General features: G+C 44.2%; 1 protein-coding gene across 3 annotated transcripts; it reads left to right on the top strand.

Moving 5' to 3' along the window:
• Window positions 1-10: 10 nt before the first annotated feature.
• On the top strand, window positions 11-21,365 carry faxcb (failed axon connections homolog, metaxin like GST domain containing b). Of its 3 annotated transcripts, none has more exons than XM_037073256.1 (7): window positions 11-992; window positions 3,067-3,188; window positions 7,785-7,920; window positions 9,101-9,297; window positions 14,938-15,155; window positions 17,079-17,195; window positions 17,745-21,365. In XM_037073256.1, the coding sequence occupies exons 1-7, from the start codon at window positions 957-959 to the stop codon at window positions 18,065-18,067; spliced, it is 1,149 nt and encodes a 382-aa protein (XP_036929151.1). In that variant the 5' UTR covers window positions 11-956; the 3' UTR covers window positions 18,068-21,365. The 3 variants fall into 3 exon arrangements, 2 of the variants coding, with proteins under 2 accessions (XP_036929151.1, XP_036929149.1); XR_005070533.1 differs by lacking the exon at window positions 11-992 and having other exon boundaries at window positions 2,658-3,188; window positions 17,745-18,732; window positions 18,763-21,365; XM_037073254.1 differs by lacking the exon at window positions 11-992 and having other exon boundaries at window positions 2,658-3,188.
• The last annotated feature ends 680 nt before the right edge of the window (window positions 21,366-22,045 follow it).

The raw sequence follows: 22,045 nt of genomic DNA, 5'->3' as shown, positions 1-22,045 counted from the left end.
GAGACAGTCGCATCCTCTGGGATGATACTATGTCTCATGTGAGAGTATTATATAACACAAATCAGGCCCGTGGCAGAGGAGAAATCACGCTTGCATGGTGTTCTTAAAGAGACTAATAACCAGGCTGTAAGTGCTGGCCGCGATGATGACGTTTCTCTGATGCAGCCGCTGAAATGAGTCTTGGGACTAAAGGAGTTCTGGGGAGGTTTAGTGGGTCCCAGCAAACCAAAAATGTTCATGTCCTGGTGTAGAAATGATTAAATTCAACGCACTGCATACAATTGATGATGATAATCATGCTGCAGTGAAGGATTATATTAATTGTTGATGATTTTCTTGATTGATCGAGAGGTTGTTGGGTCTAGAAAGGGTGAGAAAACGGTGACAAATGCCCAAGATGACGTCCTCAAACGTCTGGTTTTCTTCACAACCCCAAATATTTACCCAAGTGAATTCTTTTATGATCAGAATGGCACTCGGTCTCTGCAGCTCTAATATGATAACTACTGTGTTGTCTATATGTAATAAGCGACGCGGGACAGCCCTGACTCTTCACATCTGGCTGCACAGTGCCTGCAGTGCACTCTTTTACCCCACACTGCTTCAGTTGGGTACAACAACAAACGCGCCTGCTCTGATGCGCGCTCCCTCAGTCCGCGGGGGCGCGCACCTAACTTGCAGCAGCCCTGGCCGCAGAGAGGACTCGGGACGCTCATCACCGCGCCGTGGACTTACCTAACCCCATTTAGTTCAGCCTGTTCTGCGTTAGACAACACCGGCTCCCATCGATCGGAGTCACAGTCACCTGTTGGCCGGCAGCGGAGCGGAGGGTTTCACCGGCGATGTGAGCTGCAGGATCTGTACCCAGATCTGCTTTCCTCCAGGTTGTCTCCGTCCTCCTCTCGGCATGCTCGGCAGGCAGACCCAAAGCACAGCCGGTGGACTCAGCCGTCAAGATGAACGTCTTCATACCCTTCCGAAGTTTTTCCAGAGTGAGTACGCTCCAGATCCTGCTTGTGTTCTCATGTGCACTCAGTGTGTGAGCGCAGTCTGGACCTGCAGCTGATCTGTGACCTGCTCTGACCCGCAGCAGCAGCAGCACAGCAAGAGTCATGTGTTCTGCATAGCTTCTAACATGTAACATGATTACAGTTATTTTAAAACAATACTTAAGATGTGCTGCCATATTTCAAAGTTGAACACGTTAGTTTGAGCTGTTTTTAAGTCTACTAATGTAAACAAATAACCCGCTCCGTGCTGCAGCAGCCCTCCTGCAGGTGGAGCAGCCTGGAGCCTCCACACACACAGTTTAACTATATATAACACAGAGACCTGTCGTCATGTAGCGCTGCTGGCCAATAGACTCTGTGCTCCTCACGGCGAGCCACTGCTTTCTCCGGGATGCGGGAGGCTCGTCAGGGCGGGGTGACTCCTCCACCGGAGCAGACAATAGGCCCTCTGCGTCAAGCCGCCGCAGCTTAGCGTCCTCACGCCGGATGTGGGCCCGAGCTCACCATGAAAATAAAAGTCTGTAGATTTTGAACGGTGTTGCTTTTGTTCGGACTGCTGATCAACTGGCCGTTTCTTTTGATGCAGCCATGTAGACGTTTTACTGTTAAAACAGTGTGATGACGTTTTTGTTCAAAGAAATTCCAAGGTCCAGGTTTTTCCAAATTTATTTCATCGCTCATCAATTACACCAAGAGACATTAAAGGGCCACCTAAGAATTTAAATTCAAAATATTCAAAAATGTACTGAAATTATCAAAATGATCTTAAGATATACAATAGTTATGGTGTTATGTCTAATGCTACTGAAGTTAGCATGCTAACCAGCTAGCCCCCTGTCCTGTCCTTTCTCATAATAACACTTTGATCTCAAAGTCCAGACCAACTAATGTTTTCTTCCGCAATCCTAATGTGTAATCTCCTCTTTCTTTTATTTCTGTCAAATGTCCACAGTCAAGAAATGATCTTTCATGCTCAAAGGAAGAGTTTAAGTACAGCGCTGTGTGAAAGGCCTACAGAAACTCACCACAAGAAAAGATGTTGATACAAAATGTATCATGTGCCTGACCAAACACATAAAGGAAATTTGAAGAAGCCAATATAAATTAGTATAAATGAACAGCATGTCAGAGGCATCGTGGACACCAGTGCTGTTGCTTGCAACAACTGACTTGAATGTTATTGACAAGCAGAACTAATGAGTCACTAAGCTGATCAACAGAGAATTAATCATCAACAGTGTCTGGTCATTAAGTCATTTTCCAAGCAGAGCTGCCAGCCGCTTTCTGGCTCCAGCTCCTCAGATGTGATCGTCTGCTTTTCTACGACAAAACAAACAATATGAATGTGCCACCTGTGGCTCTGGGAAATTGTGACATTTGTGAGATGTAGAAGAGGAATTAAAGTGACTGTAGGAGGAACCTGTTGAGTGAGTGTGCAGTTCAGCTATGTGACATGTTTATGTTAGCCCACTTACATAAAATGTCTCTGAAACAGACATTCATTTTTGAATAATTATTAATTATAGATACAATTTCACAATTATTAGTTGTAATTATAGATAGAATTTAATACTATTTATAATAATTAATGTTATTAGTGGCGTGTTTACAGAACAGTCATCAGATTAAAATTTCAATACGACTTTTATTTTTTAAATCTGTGGCCGGAAGTGGACGTGCTGCACTCTTGATTAGCTTGAAGATGCTCTCTGAGAGCTGCAAAGGAAGGCGAGCTGGGCGCTGCTGAGCGTCGTCCTGGGGAGAGGGGGAGCCGAGATGTTTACTCCTTCAGATTTTCTGGAGCAATTTGAGCCCCGCCGCCGACATGCCGTAGACAACCCGCCGGGCGTTTAGATGAAGCCTAACGGGGACCGCAGCAGGGAGGACGCCGGGTGGCTGTAACCGGAGGGAGGGGAGGATGTACTGGGCTGCTGGCTTCGCCTCTTCCCGGCCGTGTGTGGTGGAGCTCGGGCGGAACCACAGCCTGCCCCTCGGGCTGTGCGGCGCTGAGCAGCAGCAGTCTTTTTATGGCTATATCATCACATTCCCTTTACAGGACTACGGAGGCATCATGTCGGCCCTGGGCTCGGACTCCTGGTGGAAGAAGACCCTGTACATCACCGGGGGGGCGCTGCTGGCTGCTGCAGCCTACCTACTGCATGAACTGCTCGCCATCAGGTAGGGATGGGCGGCTCTGCTCTCCTCCTCATCTCCGCTTTATCTCTCTTTATTCAGCCCTCAGAGCTGCGGGTCTACTCGCTTCACACCCTCTGCCAGTGACTGGCGGTGTCATTGGAACGGGCTGTGCCCAAACCATGACTGGATGTATATGGGAGTCCTTCCATATGATGGGATTTCTGTGCAGATCTCGCGGTGCTTGCTGAGGTTTCGGTCTGTGTTTTCCTCCTCCCAAGGACACGACTCTAGATGGGAGGGTGGGGGGAAATATATAAATTAATACAACAAAAAAAGAAGTCACGCGTCCGGTCGTGTGCCAGCTCTCGTGCCCGCCTCAGCGGCACCTGAGCGTGTCTAAATGGAAGCGCTCCTCGGGCGCTGCGGGGTCGCTGCGACCTTTAATGAACCCGCTGCTGTCAGATCCACATCTGCCGCACGGAGGGGCCCGGAGAGCGCACCTACATCTGCACACAGCTGTGGGTGGAGGCGGGTGAATGAGAGGTGATCAGGCCTCGCCGTGTCGGCCTAATCGTGATTATCTCAGGGCTGCGCAGGGCAGGAAATGCGTGTCTGTCAATAGAGGGATTATTTTGGGCCGGGCCGGTGCCGGGATCTAAGTACATCCTGTAACAGTGGCCTGGTAGTTTCCACTTTCACCCCCCTCTCCCTCCCTCTCCCTCCCTCTGGTAATCTGTAACGTTGCATGCCGTGCGGGAGCGCTGCTGCCGGATCACGTGCGGGCTACTGAGGCTGGCCCCGCAGCCTGCCGGCATCATCTGTTCCTGCCATGTGACACCGGCAGCAGCTCCGCCACAGCGGCCCGCTACTATTCGAGAGCGTTTGTAGAGCTTTTGAAGCGGCTCTGCAGGGGGAGGCTTCAGCTGCGCTTCAGTGGGGCACGGACATAATGGCAGGAGGACACAGCAGGACAGATCAGACTTGATGCTGCAGTGGACACAGAGACTTTGGAACGGGTTCAGCACCATGTGACTGGGGACAGTGACTTACAAGACTTGGAACAGTTTCAGCACCACCAGGCAGAGAACAGAGACAGTTTAGAGTTCATAGTATACTCCACACACCGGACATACACACCTGAGTGAAACTAATGCAGTCTAATACAACATTTCTACAGTAAAGACCCTCCTCATGTAGATTTATGGAGGTCATACCACACTGACATTTATACGAAATGTGTCATCTCACATTCACACGACGTGTTTATGACCTAACTGCCATACTGGGAGGTGATGGAGTCACGGGTGCTTCAACATTTATGGCAGCATCATCACAAGTCATGTCTGAGGAGACCTCTGGACATTTCCAGCCGTGCTTGTGCACCAAAAGGGGAATTTTAAGCTTAAACTGCGATCTCTTCCAAACCCTGACAAAGTGGTTTTTGTGCCTAAATCAATCCAGAGCAAAAGAACAGCTTTGTCACAACAAAAAACTGAACATAAAGAAATGTGAAGTTCACCAGTCCGTGGTTTGCAGAAATGTACAATTCCCACATTTATTCTGCCGAGGGTTGACTTTGTGATGTAGGATGTTTATGGTGCAGTTAAACCGTGCTGTATAATACAGGTTTGCACTTATTGATGATAATTGAATATCACCTAGGTTTCATGTGAAAAACAGCGTAAACAAACAAATAGTCCTAACCTACATCAGCATGTGTGTCGTTGACGTTGGCTTGACTGCTTATTTTCTTCCAGGTCCTGCTGCTCCATCTAAAAAAACAACACACATACTTCTAATCTGGCAGTTTTGAAGCCCAGTATGTATGTGAAGGTGCTGAAGTAGAAACCCTTCCCTTCACAACAAACTGGGCTGTCATGTTCATGGAACCAATTATAAAGTTTAATATGTGTAATATTTAATGTTTTATATGTTGCGTATATGGGCAGTGTATGAACAAATCTATATTCATTTTGTCATTCATACACAAAGACAGGTATGAACAGTGTCCTGGTTTATGTTTGGTTAAATAACACCTGACCCCGGAGAGGTCAAACCCTCCGCTAGACCTCTGCTGAGCAAGTTCTTATGAAACAACAACAGCAGTTTGAATAGACTCAGTTTGGACTTGGGAGCGTCATGCTGCTTGTAAAGTACAGCCAACAGGAGGAGATGGAAATCTGAAACAGTAATGTGTTGTTTACTGAAGCCAACTTCTGAAACCTTTCAATAGTTCAAAATCAGATCGAAAAGCAGACAAAACACTTTTCTGAACAGATCATTGAGTTCAAAGGAGCAGAGATAACATTAAACTGGCGGTCCAACTGTGTGTTGTGCACAGCTCAACAGGGAATTCACTTAGATCTGACCCAGTCATGTTACAGCCCGGAGGGGTGCCGAATCAACTTTATGGTCATTCTGGGGGCAGTCGTTTGGATTGTTGTTAAATTATACTGCGTAACATCTTCATGAAAGTGGGTTTATTGCAGGTCTGTTGTTTCAGACTGCACCATTCTTACCTACCTGTAGCTCATGCATTTGCAACTGATTGTATTATAAATAAATCAGATGAAATTATATAAAAAGTAGAGTACATACTGTCAGCGCCTGTACAGATATAATAAATTATTCAGACTGGAAGAGGCAGTGATAAAAGAGATGCTAATCAGACCAGGCAGGCTCTGTCTGCTCGCAAAATGAAGCTGATGTCAATGTGTAAAGACTAATTTTACCACTTCCTGTGCGCTGCATTAATAATGCCTGGTTAGAAACAGAGACCATAGACTCTATATCCACTTCAACTTGATGTTGGTGATGTCATTCGGAGTCTGACCGACTCAGCTGTTGTTGAGCCCCTGCCTTCATATCCAACAAGTCATATTCTCAAGATGTAAGAGGACGGTGTCGAGCAAAAATCAGGTCCGTTTTTTAAAACACGTTTCCTTCCATGAAAATTGTGCCGCCCACATTACCCATAATGCAATGTAGCCACTGAGTGACACCACTGGAGGCTATTTATCCAATTACATGCAGCTTCCTCTGGAGCAACAAAAGACTTCATACTGCTTTTTTTTCTCATAGCATTAGCACTCCCCAACACCTGTAAACACACTTTAATGTGCAACATGGGTGCTGTGTTACCCTTCTGCTATTGGATGATACAGTATATAATGATATAATAGAATACTAAAAATGGTAATAAATAAAGTTCCCATGTAATAATCAGGAAAATAGTGCAGTCTATTTGAAATTTGTTTTTGTTCGTTTGTTTTGTATTTCTAATTTAATTCTAACAAACTGTAGGTAAATGAAAATAGACAGGACATGGAAACAAACAGTTGATATCAGTGTTGGTTTGCAGTCTGATTTCATGTTAAAAATAAAGAAGAAGAAGAAGAATCTTTTTTGATGTTAATGACAGGGGCTCACAGCAGTCCAGGAACACCGACAGAGAAGCGCGACATCATTGGAACAGTTTATAACTGTTTGTGTTTGGACAGCAGGCACTCAGTGTGACTGCACACTGGGGCTGGGAGATGTCCAGCAGTGTGTTTGATTTGACTTGGAGCAGCGTGATGACTCATTTATTGAGTCAATCATTTCAGTTCCAACAGAAGCTCCTGATGCCGCTCGGCTTAGCAGAGGGAGATACAGAAGATCGGCGTCAGCAGTATTTTCCCCATGAACTCAGCTCAGCTCAGTTCAAATGACAGTCTGTCCTTAAACACTAACTGTAAATATAATGCCACTGGTTACCTAAACTGAGCTTAACATGAACAAGTACACATATGAATTCACTCGCATATTATGGCAAAATAAACAACCTGTGAACCACAGAGCACTGCAGATTAACAGGATTTATTTGTTTAGTTTTCTTCATAGAGTTCAACCAGGACAACAGAATGTAGGTCTGCTGCACAAAGCTGTTGTTTGAAAGTTAATGAAGTGAGGCCCCCGCAGATGCTGAAAATACAAGTGTGCGTGCTGCCAGTGGGTGGTGGAGATTGTTTAAAAAAGCCAGAGCTCGGGGACACAGGGACTCAAGGGCTGTGTCACCATGCTATAATAAACTACCGCTGCGACCTTCTCCTCCCAGGAAGGTTTGTTAGAGCAGAAATGTGAACAGCAAGTCCCGCTTCCTGTTTATCCCACATCTCTGACTGACCCAGAAAGCAGGTATTAAAACAGGTCGCTCTCAGTTCCTCATTTGTGACTATTTGATATTCAAATCAATTGAGATCTTTTCTGTCTTCATGTTTGTGTTAGTGCTCCATTTGCTATTGTTCCTGCTGGCGTCGAAACATGATAAAAAAAATATCAAAGCTTACATTCTGCCCTGAAGAATCGGCCTTTTGGTGCTGTTTGTTCCTAAAAAGCATGACGCCACAACATCGACGGATTGAGAAAAGAAACACAAAGCTTTTGCATTTTATTTCATTCAAACAATTCCTCAAAAGCAAATATTATTGTTATCACATTCATTTAAGTGGCAGATAGAGTAAAGTTTGTTTTGACACCATAATGTCTGTTTTTTCTCATACAATAGGTCATGCAGACAAATGACATGCATGATAAGCTTATGGAGTCCCAGAAACCACTGTTTGTTTACTGAAGATTGCGTTGTCTCCACCTGCGCAGGAAGGAGCAGGAGTTGGACTCTAAAGACGCCATCATCCTCCATCAGTTCTCCAGGCCAAAGAACGGCGTGCCCAGCCTCTCACCCTTCTGCCTCAAAATAGAGACGTACCTGCGCATGGTGGACCTGCCCTACCAGGTGACGCTCAGCATCAGTGTTCATACAATTGTAATTCTCTTCATTAATGAAGCAGGCTAATGTTGCTTCATGGCAGATGATTTTCACTAGCCTTATGAAACATTTCCATGAAACACTGAGTCGACTGGTGGATGCCAGACTTTTTCACTTTTGACCCCCTGAAACAAAGACATTTTTACTAACAGGTCTTTATCAGCGGATGCACAGTTATGACAGTGGGGGGTTTGTTTGAACAATTTTTTACTGCCTGAGAAGATCAAATCATCAAGTAATTCACTATAGTGGGCTAATTTACAGAGGAAAAAAGCCTCATTTTGCTGTTTTTTTGCTATGTTTTTTCGTTTTCCTTTACTGTTAAAGCGGCTCCTCAGTGAGTATGTTTCTGTGACTTGTGTCTCAGTTGTATTTGGTATCCTGAAATTAAGGCTTCAAATTTAGCTTATGATAGCCGAGGATTAGAGCTGCTAACTGACTTTATTGTCAAAATACTGTGTGTAGTGGATTTTTTGAGTACCCAAGTGCAGTGAACAGACAACATGCACAATATCAGACTTAAAGAACTTGTACGGCTCTTTGCTGAGGTCCAACAAAAAACAAGAAGGATCCTGACAGAGTGAGGAATCATCTCCCCACAGACTTCAGGTATTGAACTAACTAAATGACACCTAAAGGAACTGACCAGAGTAAAGGATGGCTTGATGGATCGTGAACAAAAAGGGGAGACTGTGAAGCAGAAGGCTGCTCTAAATCAGGAGGTAGAGTGAGTCGTAATTGGAGGGTTGCTGGTGTGATTCCCCAGCTCCCCTGGCTGCATGTCAAAGTATCCTTTAGAGAAATGCTGAACCTGTAAGTGGCTCCTGATGAGCAGGTTGGCACCTTGCATGGCAGCATCTGCCACCAGTGTGTGTGAATGGGTGAATGTGACAAGTGTTGTTAAGTGCTTTGAGCGGTCAGTAGACTGGAAAAGTGCAATAGAAATGTCAATTTACTGTGCAGCAGAGGCCAAGCTATTGGCCTCTCAGCTAAATTTAACATGTTAGTCACTCCTGGAATCCAGCGGATATTTTTAAAGTCAGAAACAGTTAAACACTGCATAGAAAAAATATATTTTTCTATTATTTTCTTCAGTAACCTGCAGAAGATGCTACATAATCTCACACAGGGCACTCTGTCTCTGCAGAACTACTTCGATGGGAAGCTGTCGCCGCAGGGTAAGATGCCCTGGATGGAGTACAACCACGAGCAGGCGTCAGGGTCCGAGTTCATCGTGGACTTCCTGGAGGAGAAGCTGGGCGTCAACCTCAACAAGAACCTCACCCCACAGGAGAGAGCCGTGTCCCGAGCTGTCACCAAAATGGTCGAGGAGCACCTCTACTGGTGAGCGACAGCTGTGTCTTTGGGAACGTGTTAGAACCTCGGTTCTAATCTTGTTCCAGTTATTTCAGTGGAAAGAAACAACTTTGAGCTGTTTCTAAGTCAGAATACAGAAACCTCTATGTAACTGTTGTGCATGAGAGCTGAAATGATGCATTTACTGACTTGAATATGCGCAATTTAATTCACATATACATATTTCAGTACATGCTAACACATAAGCCCAGTGTTAAGCTGTATCAGAAACCACCCACACAGATCTCAGCTGAAAACCAGCATCAATTTAAGCAGCCAAAACAAGACACATGGAGTCTCAAGTTCTTTATGTTTTAATTTTCTAGCTTAAATATCGTCATATGTAAGCCTCCCGCTCTGGTCTGAACCCTTATCATCAGCGTTGGGTTATAGGCCATCCTTCGCTGCGGTGAGTCACTCCAGTACCTCTGGGTGAGAAACACGCTGCTGCTAGGAAATCGTTTACCACTCCTCCCACGCCCAGAGAGGCTCCGAGTGTTTTCCATTACCTAAAAGCTCCATCCATCTTCCGCATATCCACCCACCCCCACCTACACACACACACACACACACACACACACACACACACACACACACACACACACACACACACACACACACACACTCAAACACTGTTTGAGCCAGTGTGACGGTGCCCATTCTCCTCTATTTAATTATGTCAGGAGACATTTTGAGTTAAACTTTGAACATTCAAAGCTTTTTATCCGTTAAGAAAGAGCATTAAACATGTGTAACCTCACCGTCAAGAAATGCTGTAATAGGGTCAAATACTGATGTGACATTTCTCCAAAGCTTTAAGGGTCATTCATGTAACCTGCGTCCTCCCTCCATCCCTCCTTTCTCGCCTTTCTCCGCTCCTGCACCCACCCTGCTCCATGTTCAGACCCACATATAGACCTATTGATTGAATTATTTATGTCAGGGAAGGGCAGTGTGGCGGCTTGTTTCGTGGCGGCTCTTTTAAGGGGCTGCAGAGCTAACAGCCCAGCAGCGGTAACCGATGGTGAGGTCATACATACACAGTTTCCCACCCGCCCTTCTGACTGATGCTGCTATAAAAAAAAAAAATAAAAAAAATAACAGGAAGCTGAAGAACAAGCTACTCTGGCAACTGTGCCTTGTGCTGTCCACCGTTCTTATCTGAGCCATCACATGAATTATTAGTTTGTGAGGGATAACAGACAAGCAACCTTTAAAAGATGTATTTTGAATAATTCTCTCTAAGCTGCACTGAACAATATTTTAAATGTTTACTGTGGATTAAATAATGAGAATGGGTCATTCTTTAACCGAAAATATACAGTTATGTTTGATGATGGAGACTTTCTTATGCACTTTCTTATGCACCAGTCATTTTTCTCTAATACATCCATTTCTCCAGCCAGATTTGGGTGCAGCATGAAAACAAAGCGTGTTCCTCTGATCCCGTTCATAAATACATTCAGGGGTTTGTTTTTCTACCAACGACGCCTGATTCCGTGATCGCATAAAGCTGTATTACTTTTCCAGATCCACAGCTCTGAATTAAAGTTGGGAGACCTTTTAGGCTGTTTATAATACTGCAGCTTGGCTCACTGCTGGTTTTTGGCTTTTTAAAGTTTGTACAAACCTGAACTACAGACTTATACCCCATCTCTATCTCCCAGTTCTGTGGAGCTTTTTAGCCTCATTTGGCTTCTGTTTTGGTTTACTGGCCTGCTCTCTCAAAAGTCAGCAGCGTCGGGTAACGTTACTTTTAAAAGTAAATGAAAAGATTACTGCCATTAAAGAGTAACTTGTCATGTTATGGCGTCATCTACTGAGAAAAGTAACGTGTTAGAGTACTTACAGTTACCAGTAATGACAGTAAAACCCCTTTGTGACTCCTTGTGTATGTGGGTTCTAGTGTCCGGACAGTGTGTAGCCAGCTGTACCTTTGAATGTACTGACTCTGCTGTCACTTTGTACCATTCTTTACTCCACTCACTAACTCTGCAGCCTAATCGTAAGAAAGACAGGTGCATACTACCATTCACCGCTCTTTCTTCTGCCAACAGGCTGACAGGGAACCGGGCACAGGTGTACAGTATGAGGCGCATCTGTTTCAGTTAAAACAACATAACTCTGTTTTTTCAGTCAGTATACAATGTTTAAAATGCAGCTTATGAATCTGTAATCTTTGAAAGATAAAAGCACAAATACGATGAAAGTGCAGTGGCCTTTTTTTTTTTTTTTACATAACACATTCCTGCACAGAAACTATATAAGTGCAGCTAGACTTTTTAAACACACAGACTCACCCAGTCAATATCCTGTTCTCTCTAGTTTACTCTACTGTACTCTGGTGATTATAACACAGCCTTTCCTTACCTCTTTGAGTTAAGGACAAGGCTGCTGAGGAGCTTCTCTGCTGAGGAGCTTCTCTGCTGACACGCTGGATGGCAGCCATTTTTTCCAGTGACAGATTATTTTTTATGAAAAACCTAACTAAGTTATGTTGCACATTATAACAAAAAAGTAATCGTAGGGCTCAAAATGGATTACTATGTAACAAGTCACCCCCAGCAGCTGTTATCAGCGGCACAAAGCAGCTGTTTCCACTGAAAAATCTCAGATAGATGGACTGTCCAGCACCACACAGAAAACAGTCAGCATGAGCAGCTGACTGGTGAACATAACAGAACATCAAGCAGCTAAAGAGACAGATATTTAAGGAGTTAGTGGGGACATGAGGTTGCTCTGTGTCTGCAGGATATGTAAAGCTTGTTCCACTGCCCCAGATGCTCACAAGGATCAATAAATGCTGTCACTACGACACATTTCTTTAGAAATCCACTAAAATTGCAATTGCAGTTGGACGATCGAATTCTATGAAACCTCTGTAGTATTTTAACACTGTAACACCAAACTTAAATTTATATTTTATTCTCCTAATCAGGGTTTTTTGCATTTTCAGACAAAAAAAGGACGTGTGCTGAAAAATCCACTGAAGAAGCCTCTTGAATAAGTCATGATAACATCTCTGAATCTTTTTAGATTCATCAGATCTCGTCTCGACGCGTGTTTCATTTTGTTGTAGCAGCAGTCTGTAAGATTTGTGTCCGACTAAATTATTTCTGTGACTGTAATGTGATCCTCAGTGCAACAGGAAGTAGCTCACGGCCACTCCCAGATGTAGTATAGGCCACATGCTCTAATTCAATTTCTATTGAGCGACCAGTCATCTGGAGTGACCTGCAGGGCTGCAGGCTGGAGGCTGCAGGTGCGGGCTCCTCTACAGCTCGTGGGTTAGCCAGTACCTGCAGAAACTTGACATGAGGCTCCGAGGCTTTCAGACGAGCTGAGGCAGAGGCTCGCTCTGTATTGACGAGGTGGTGCGAGAAAGTGCAAGTGTGTAAGGATAAAGCTTAATCTCGTTAGTGTCTACACGCACAGGCAGCTGGCCTGGAAAAGCATCAGCAGAGCAGAGCGGACGATGAACACATCCAGCATCAGAGACAGCCGCTCTCGTGTGTTTTAATTAGATCAATGCAGGTAAAACAATTGTCTCTTATTGGTTTCCTTTATTGACTCTAGTGTGGTCACAAAGGAGGAGATGAAGGTCAATAGAAGCAGGGCTACAGAGGGATTTGAGGCTTTGAGTCGGGCTTGTTTGCACACAGACACATGGGATATGTCTGTCTGCCGCTGTGAGACAAATCTCTGCTTGACGTCAGGACGTGCTCACGGAGCTGCCGGGGCTCCCTCACACAAGCAAGATGGAGTCTGAATCCATGCGCTTTTGTTAAGCAGTTCTTAATCCAGGGAATGGAATTTTGTTTCAGACGCACAGTCCCCTTTTCTCTACTATAACCTGTTTCTGTACGAGAGGCGGCGACAGACTTTCCACGCAGCCTGACAGCTTCAAGGGCTGTATATCTGATGCTGTCCCCTGGCAGCCAGTCGAGAGCTGACAGCTGATAAATGGGCAGTGGCATGGATGCACTTTTATTGATTGGGGAGGAGGTTAATTGTCGGTGGACACAAATCTTTGTTTGTAACAGGACACAGGCTGGATCCCTGATGAAAAAGTCGTATTGTTGACACTACAGGACTGGAATTACCGATAAGGAGTAGGGAGTGTGCTGTCACAGCGCATTGATTTTAGTATCCGTATCTTCCTTTTTCTTGTTCAGTGTATTTCTCTAGGGCGGTGCGTAATAAGAAACAGTATGGTAAGTATACCAGAATTAGCCAAGAGGCTGGTTTTCAGTCAGTCACTGAATTAAAGAAATAAGTACAAAACAGCAGTCACAGTGTATGGCATGTCAATTACGTTAAAAGCAGGAGAAAAAAAAGATATGGGCAGCAGTAGAAGCGGGGCAAAGGACAGAACAGCGAAGCAAAAACATGCAGACATAAAAAAAAAATCATACATAAATTGCAAAACAGATTCACAAAAACAGACTGAGGCAGAGACAGGAATGAGAAACAGGACAACAGTAACACTTATCCAGGCCAAGCATGTCAGCAGCGTATGAGTTTTATATTGACAGGCGTTTTACAAAATGATGAAGGTGTCCGATTTGATGGTTTTATAATCCATGTTCTTCACTGCCCAGAAAAGGACGTGTAAGTCATGAGTTCCATTCTGCGAACTGGTCGAGCTGTCCATTCCTGTGCGGCTTTAATCGCAAAGGCAGATTGGCTGGAAAACAGATTTGCCCAGTGGGATGAATGCATATCATTATATGCTGCTAAAAATAGCCTTGGATTAGAGATTTCCGTCGCCTTTTTCGACGATGTGCAGTGAACGGAGAACATGCCCTGTATCTGACATCCAAGTTTTCATAGATCTTTGCTGCAGTCAACACATAAAAAAGAAAAAAAAAAAAAGCTCAGCCAGAACGAGAACTGAACTGGCTGCAGACTCACTAAGTAACATTCAGTGGAGGCAGTGATGACTAGAGTGAAGGTGGCTTGGTAGATGTGTTTTTTGTGTGGTTACCAGAGGGTTTGCATCTCTTTAGAGCAGATGCTCATGATGCTTTATAATGCAGAGGATTGGTGCCGCTGTCAGAAGGCCTTGTATGTTTGGCAGCAGGTTTTTGGATGTGGTGAGTCGCCGGGCCAAATATTAAAATAAACTGAATAGTAGCTTATTTCTGTGGTTTCAACAGATTCTTTCTCTACAGTTTCTTTTATGCGATTGTAATGCTGATGCTGCAGATGTCATTTTAGACAAAGAAGTCTACAGATGAGCCACGTTTGAGGGCTCATTGGAAAAAAATGTGTGTATTGGTATTTCTTAGTCCCTAAAATCTGGTCTGTTCATTGGATTTTAATCTAGACTCGAGGAAGAGCCACAGTAAGAGAAACAAGTCTCCACTCTCCAGGTAGAGGGATATCACAGTGATGCACTGCACATTATACAGTACTGAAAACATTTTGCATGGATCATAGATGTAAGTAATGGGTAAATAAAGGTATTACTGTAATACAGTGGAGAGGAATACTTTACTGAGCTTTCAGACACAAAGAGGAGAGTACTGCCTGTTGATTTAGGAAAGCTACCCGACCCATTCCCTCGCTGACGCAAGTAGGAACCCAGTGATGACATGGCGTCGTCTCCTGTGTGTGCTCTCTCAGGACGATAGCCTACTGTCAGTGGGTGGACAACCTGGAGGAAACTCAGAAGCTCCTGGCGATGAGCGGCCCTCTGAGCGACACACTGAAGTGGCTGCTGAGCCACCTGAACGGCAGCATGGTGCGCAGGGAGATGTACGGCCACGGCATCGGACGCTTCTCCAAGGAGGAGGTCTACGCCCTGATGGAGAAGGACATGAGGACGCTGGCCACACTGCTGGGTACGCACAGGACTGTGTGTGTATGTGAGGTTGTCTGTGTGTGTGTGTGTGTGTGTGTGTGTGTGTGTGTGTGTGTGTGTGTGTGTGTGTGCGTGGCTACACATTGCCATTAGAATGTATTTCCATTAGGGCGAACACTCTCCTCATCAAATTTATGAGCCGCAGCCTACGAGGGATTACTCTGTTATATAATGTGATAACAGAGCTACCAGATTTCTTATTTAGGATAATAGAATTACATGCATTTGTTACTACAAATCCCCAAACCATTAGTGGAAAGTGTTTTGTCGTGTTTCGAACCAGTTCCAAATGTAATTCAGAAACTCGGGTCGTCGTGGAGAAACGTACCGTACATTTCCAGAGGAGTCGCTTTTGTGTTTCCTTCAAATCGGCAGTTAAAAGCAGCGACCGCCTGAAGAGAAGTTAATCTGTCCAGTCAGACACAGGAAGTGCTAATATGAGAGATGCTGAAGCGACATCTGCGTCAAGATAATTTGTTACAGCATTGCCAGGCCATAATGACCAACATGAAAATCATCTGATGGCGCTGGCAGGCTAATGTTGTCCAATTAGTAATAACAGTTAATGACTAATAGACCCTGACAAATGATTTCAGATTGCATAACCAAACTAATATACCTTATCCCGGGATGAAAAGGCATGATCTAAAATATTGACAGATGGTTAACATACCGAAATTTAAGTAGTAGCATGTAAATGTGTTTAATTTCCTTTCAGCTTACATACTAAAGATTGATTCATACGGTTTATTTGGTTTATTTATAACTGTATATGACCATACAGAACACATTACCTCTGCATTTGTAGTGAGGTATATGAGAAATGAATGAAAAGTTGTGGATGTCAGCCACAGGGATACATTATCAGTTCGATTGCTGTCAGGTGGAAACAAAGAGTCGGATGCTGGAAAGAAAAGTAATCCTCATCGATCTGTTTGTGCCGTTTCAACTGACGACCAGTTGTTGTAAAACGGAAAGTTCCTCCCGGAGTGAAAGCATCGGTTCACTCTGCAAACACGAAGCCAGTCTTTTAATGTTGTGTGCCGGAAAAGTGAATGTAAAAGCTGTTGCTGCTGCCAAAAGTGCAGCTGTTCCAGCCTCAGTATGATGTGAACTTATTTTGAAGTGTATTCTCCGAAGGGACTGAAGGGAAGGCCGGTAGCATAAATCGCATTACACGCCACAAATACGTTTAATTTCTTTTCTCTTTAATTAACATTGGTACTCAGTTTTTATCAAAAAAAATTATAATAGATGACATTGCTGTGTGTGTGTGTGTGTGGGGGGGGGTGTGGGTGCGTGTGTGTGTGTGTGTGTGTGTGTGTGTGTGTGTGCGCGTGTGTGTGTGTGTGTATGTGCGTGTGTGGTGTTCCTTTCTAAAGCATCAGAAAAGAAACTCCCAACCAGGGGCACTAGCATCCCAGGGGTACTGCTGCAGTAGCCAGGGGCTACATAAGAAGATTGTGAGGCAGATTTGATTTTTAAATAGTAATCTAAAAGTAATGGCTAAACTCAAATAGTTCTCTTTAAGTAAAGGAAAATCAGTTAAAATAGTGAGTAGTGCAAAAACATTTGAGAGTGTTAGCCGAAAGTCATGGATAAATGATTCATGGATCCAGTTTCTGCCACCTCAAGTGGTGGTGGCAGGAAATTAAACAGTATAAAACTTGACTTCATCTGGGAGAGCTGTGGGGCTGTGCCTGGCAGCAAAGACATGGGGAACCACTGCATTGGAGTATTGGTAGAACTTTTTTTTTGTTACCAAAACAGGCTTTTTATTTCCAGTTAACAATCATCACCTTGTTTATTTCCATGTCTGTTCATTCAGGAGCATGTTTTTAAAGTAAACTGAAATTTTCTCTGGATCAAAACTTCAAATTGCTTTTTATCCTCTGTCCTGTAGGAGATAAGAAGTACTTTATGGGCTCTAAGATTTCAACTTTAGACGCCACGGTGTTTGGGCATCTAGCCCAGGCCATGTGGACTCTGCCTGGGACACGGCCAGAGCAACTCATCAAAGGTCAGTGTGTCTGTACTCAGATATGAGTGAAACAGAACATTCTGAAAATGATTTAAACGCATGAATTAAATTACTGTTGACTGTAGATGCTCTTGCTTTAGTTTGAGCCTTGTTGTTACTCTGCATTTGCAGTATCTGAGCATAACATACATTGTCATTTACAGTTTTCCTTGCCGGTTTGTCCTAGATGTATTTGTCTATTAAAGCCACTAGATGGCAGCGATATTCCACTGCAGCACAGTGCGGCTGACACCGGCCTTGAATGTTGCTTTCATGTCTTGCACAGAGTAGGAGACACTTGAGTCTCTTATCTCTTCAGAGAGCAAAGTCAGAGCTTGTAATGTCATAAATGAAGGCTCTCTGTTGTCCTTTTGAGAAGTAATTTGTTATGAAAGGGCTCATAATGAAGGGATAACACAAAATGTGTCTCGCAAAGTGTCCCAGATGTATCGTCTGCCTCTGTATCAGACTCAGAATGTCTCCCGCTGGTTTTCTCTGTGCCTGGTAAAGCTGGCTCATGTGAACCTGCTCCGTCTGATGTCTTTACAGGAGAGCTGATCAACTTGGCCATGTTCTGCGAGCGGATGCGGAGGAGATTCTGGCCCGAGTGGTTTGTGGAGGTGGAGGATCTTTACTATGACGGAGACACTGAGAGCAGCAGCGGCGGATCCCCCACAGGTCTGCTGGACTTTGGCCTCTTCTCCAGGACTGACACTCTGGAGGAGAGCGACGGCAGCAGCCACTCGGCCGGCGGACACTCACACACACACTCTCCCGACTCTGACCACTCGCTCTTTGACTCCGACGTCGGCACGGGATCCGACAATGACACTCAGCTAAAGGAGGACCTAATGCCCGACCTGGAGGTTTGACCCAAGAATGGCCGCGACTGGCTTGATAGATTGAGACTGACACGTGGCGGGAAAAGTTGTGTCAGTTAGCTCGACGGCTCGGCAGTCTGGACAGGTGAGCCAGACAAAAGCTCTCACAGCTGATGAAACTATTCCAGCCCCTCCACCCTCAATACTCCAAATGATACACCCTCCCGCTGAGACTGGGTATTAATATGCAGAGCATTCAAACTGAACCTCATAACACACATGCTACTGTATAGATTGTCCCCTCCTGTAACGTCAGAGCTGTCCCCCGTGGCAGTTTCTCTTTGCCTTATTTGTCTCGTCCCAAGACACAGAAGCTGCTGTTGTGAAAGGTTAACACAAAGGAAAGATCTCATCTGGCGAAAAGTGCGGAGATTACAGGAGAGTGTCGTCGACGAGACAGGTGGCACTTCACTTGCTATGAAACGATGCAACTAATCACCACTCTGCCATGTGTCTTAACGCACAAAAACCCGTTCGAACAGGTGTAGATTGATCACGTGGCTAAAAGGAACAGCTGCCGTGTCTCGGCTGTTAACCATCCACATGCCGGAGAGGAAGCGCAGATGACACCGAGCGCCGGTCCATGCTCTAGACTGATCCTCGCGTCATTTCCTTCACGCTACTGTATGTGGGAAGTATCCGTGTCAGAACGTGATGTTATGTCTCCATCAGACCACAGCCCTTAGGTGTACATGTAGTCCTATGGAAGGGAAGTCGGATGAAGAGACGAGCAGATTTGTGCCTGTTCCGTTTACTTAATTCTCTCCATGTAGTAATTATTTGTTTTGCACTTTGTTAGTGGTGAAGTTGGAGCTTCCAATCATTCATTTTAGCAACTCTTTGGTATGAGCTGTCGTTTGTATTTTTGACCACTAGATGGAGTCAGCAGCCTCCTTTGTTCTGTAACATCAAGGTCATTCCACCCTGATGACCTGCAGTCGTGGTTTCTCCTTCAGCCCTAAACTTTAATATTGTGGTTCCCATACATAGGTAACCTGTCAGTGTGTGTGTGTGTAGGTGTGACGTGTGTGAGCTGCAACAAATCAGCCTTAGTTCTTTCAGACTAGAGTGGGTGGAAATGGTCTGAAGCAGTTTTTGTTGTGATATAATTTGTAATCAGTGCCACTTCTTGATTATTATTTCTAAAATGTTCTTATGTGTCAAATTTATATTTATTTTGTTAACCTTTGTTTTTCTATTTGCTCTCAAAGAGAGAAGTTATTTTTGCACTAGTGGAAATTTATTTTCACCTTATTTAAATCGGAGCAGTCTGCTTTGCAGGTGGAGGATGGTATGGGACCAAATGAATGGGAATCATAAATGTGTATATCGGTAATACAGGACGCTGAGTGTTCTGGTGATGATTGTGCTGGGAGGGGACTGCCCTGCTTATGTTGGCTGTGTGTGTGAATATCACTGGGTGTGAATGTCATAAATGAAGCATTTGATGAAGAAAGACTTTGCGGAGATAGACAGGATACCAAATCAACAGAACTTATCGTCGTTAGTATAAAAACCTTGGGTTTAAAATGGACCAAAATGTCTCTGGGAGTGTTTTGTCTGTCTTGTTAAGCATAGTTAAGCACGTAAGCAAGTGCTCATAATGGCAATATGATTGCTGTAAAAAGATTGTGGTGCATATAGAGTAGCGTTGACTCAAGTTAAAGGGTCAGTTCACCCAAAATACAACAACAACAAAACATTTTCTCACTTACATATAGTGGTCTTTAGCCATGCTGATTTGTACATGTGTCTGCCTCCATACAGTAAACGGTGGTGGAATTTTCTTTATGGTGCTCATACTGTGGTGTTGACAATAGACCCCAACATCTCAACATCAACAACCCACAGAAACTGTCGTCTGTCGTCATATGGGCTATTTCTTTGGTAGAAATGAGTTCCAATAAGAAATAAAAATATCAAGTTCAAGCAAGTGACAATTAACACTGAAACCATTCAAAAACATTTGGAACACCATGTGTATGGCATAATCCTAAACTGCCTTGTTAAATTTGCATTCTGTTTACTTGTGGCGCCCTCGTCAATGACAAGCTAACATGGCTTCAGATTTACCAATGGTACTTTAAAGTAGTTTTACAAAGGTAACAAACAGCCTCACTTTATCTATAATTTTCCATCATGCTGTCAAATCTAAAAAGCTTTTTCTTAACACTTGAAAAAAAAGTGGCAACCAGGTGTTTGGAGATTTCTTCCAGACTCTATGAAATGACTTAAAGCTGCTGTAATCAGTACTTTTTATATGAAATCAAATGACAGTGTGTAGTGGTGGTGAGTGGTTTCTTAGCGATGAACTCACAGAGAATTTTTACTCTACACTGCAGATTCTCTCAGCTCTAAGGAGCATTTTGGAGTCTTCTTTTACTTCGGTTTCACAGCCCACAGCTTATCTGGTTTGGTGCACTCCCAACACTGTCATCAGTTTCATTTTTAGACCCCAAAAAACTCAATTGTACACTTTATGGCATCAGACAAAGTTACCTACTAGCCGGTGAGCATAGCATCACAGCTACCATTTAACTGCCTGGGAGAGAGATATTTCCCTCAGGAGCTGGGGAACGCTAAAAGGCAGAGCAAAGTATTGCATTCACATTCATCAGATGGCCAGAAACACGACCCTTAATGAACACTAGTGTCGCTCTGTGTCTGCTGGATGTGTAAACAAGCAGCTCTTTGCAAAAAAAAAAAAAAAAATCTGTTAATGCAGCTTTAGATGTCACCTTTCAAGGCAGTGAGCACCATAAAGTCATATTCACCTTCACTGCATTTGGATGGAGACACAAAACCAAAACTATCTCCTGGTAATCGAGAAGATATGTAAAGAAATATTTGTCGTGTTTTTTTGTTTGTTTGTTGCATTTTTGATGAGGTGACCCTTCAAATGAAGACAGATAGATGAGTTAGAAACAGAAGGCCAGAGTTGATCCAGCAATGGGACTCTTGAGACAAACCTTCTTCCATCATGTTGTCCTGTGGTTCACATCCTGACCCACCCCGGCCCGGGTTAGGGTGCTTTTCGGTCGCCTCATCCGGGCTGCGCCTCATATACAGTTGGACTACTTTAATCAAGCCATATTAAAAACAAAATGTCTTGTTATTGGAACCATGTCATAGCATTACTGGGTAATGTAAATACTGTATGTGTGACAAAGTGTACCATACTGTATGTAGAGCTGACTGACTGACTGACCAAACTACCTACATGGCTGTGCAGTCATGAAACGGGAGCGACTGGATGATTTCAATAAAGAATAGCTGTGACAATTTTAAACGGGCCGTCGTCGTCAGTTTAATCTGAGTACTCATCACAAAAGGGTGTTTATTCTATGACTCTGCTTTATTGAGTTCTGTTGAGTTTAGCAATCTTTGGGTTATATTGTCATATGTCTAACTGTATTTTACGTATGTGGTTGTGTGTTTTCACTCATGCTAACAAGTCACAATCACTCAAGTGCAGAGGGGGGATGATTAACACTCTGCCAGCTGCTGGAGGCAAGACAGGAGGAGAGAGGAGCAGGAACTGGAAGAGGTAAAGTTACGAGGGGGGTGAGACAAAAAAAAAAAAAAAAATCAGGCGGGTATAGGAGGAAGTTGAGCCAGGGCAAAGAGGCAAAACAAGAGGTGGACGTAACCAGGAGCAAGAGGAGAAGGAGGGATAAAGAGGAGGAGAGGAGCAGGTGGTGGAGAGGAGAGATGGGGTGAAGAGGCCAGGACTGAGGAGTGAAAGGATAGAAGGAAGTCACCGGGGAGGAGGGAAGGAGCATGAGGAGTTTTTTTAGGAGGGGAGGGATGGAGAGTTAACGTTTGCGATGAGGAGGATACAGGCTGCAGAAGGGAAGGAAAAAAGAGGGAAGGGGAGAAAACAGAGAGGAGCAGAGAGGAGAGGAGGCGGCTGGGCTCGGGGCCCGGGGAGGAGAAACGAGGGCCACGGATCAGGAACCAGGCTCCCGG

Source organism: Acanthopagrus latus, chromosome 17 (genome assembly GCF_904848185.1).
Source record: "Acanthopagrus latus isolate v.2019 chromosome 17, fAcaLat1.1, whole genome shotgun sequence".
NCBI classification, from domain to species: Eukaryota; Metazoa; Chordata; class Actinopteri; order Spariformes; family Sparidae; genus Acanthopagrus; species Acanthopagrus latus.
This window is presented reverse-complemented; position numbering and strand designations above follow the sequence as displayed.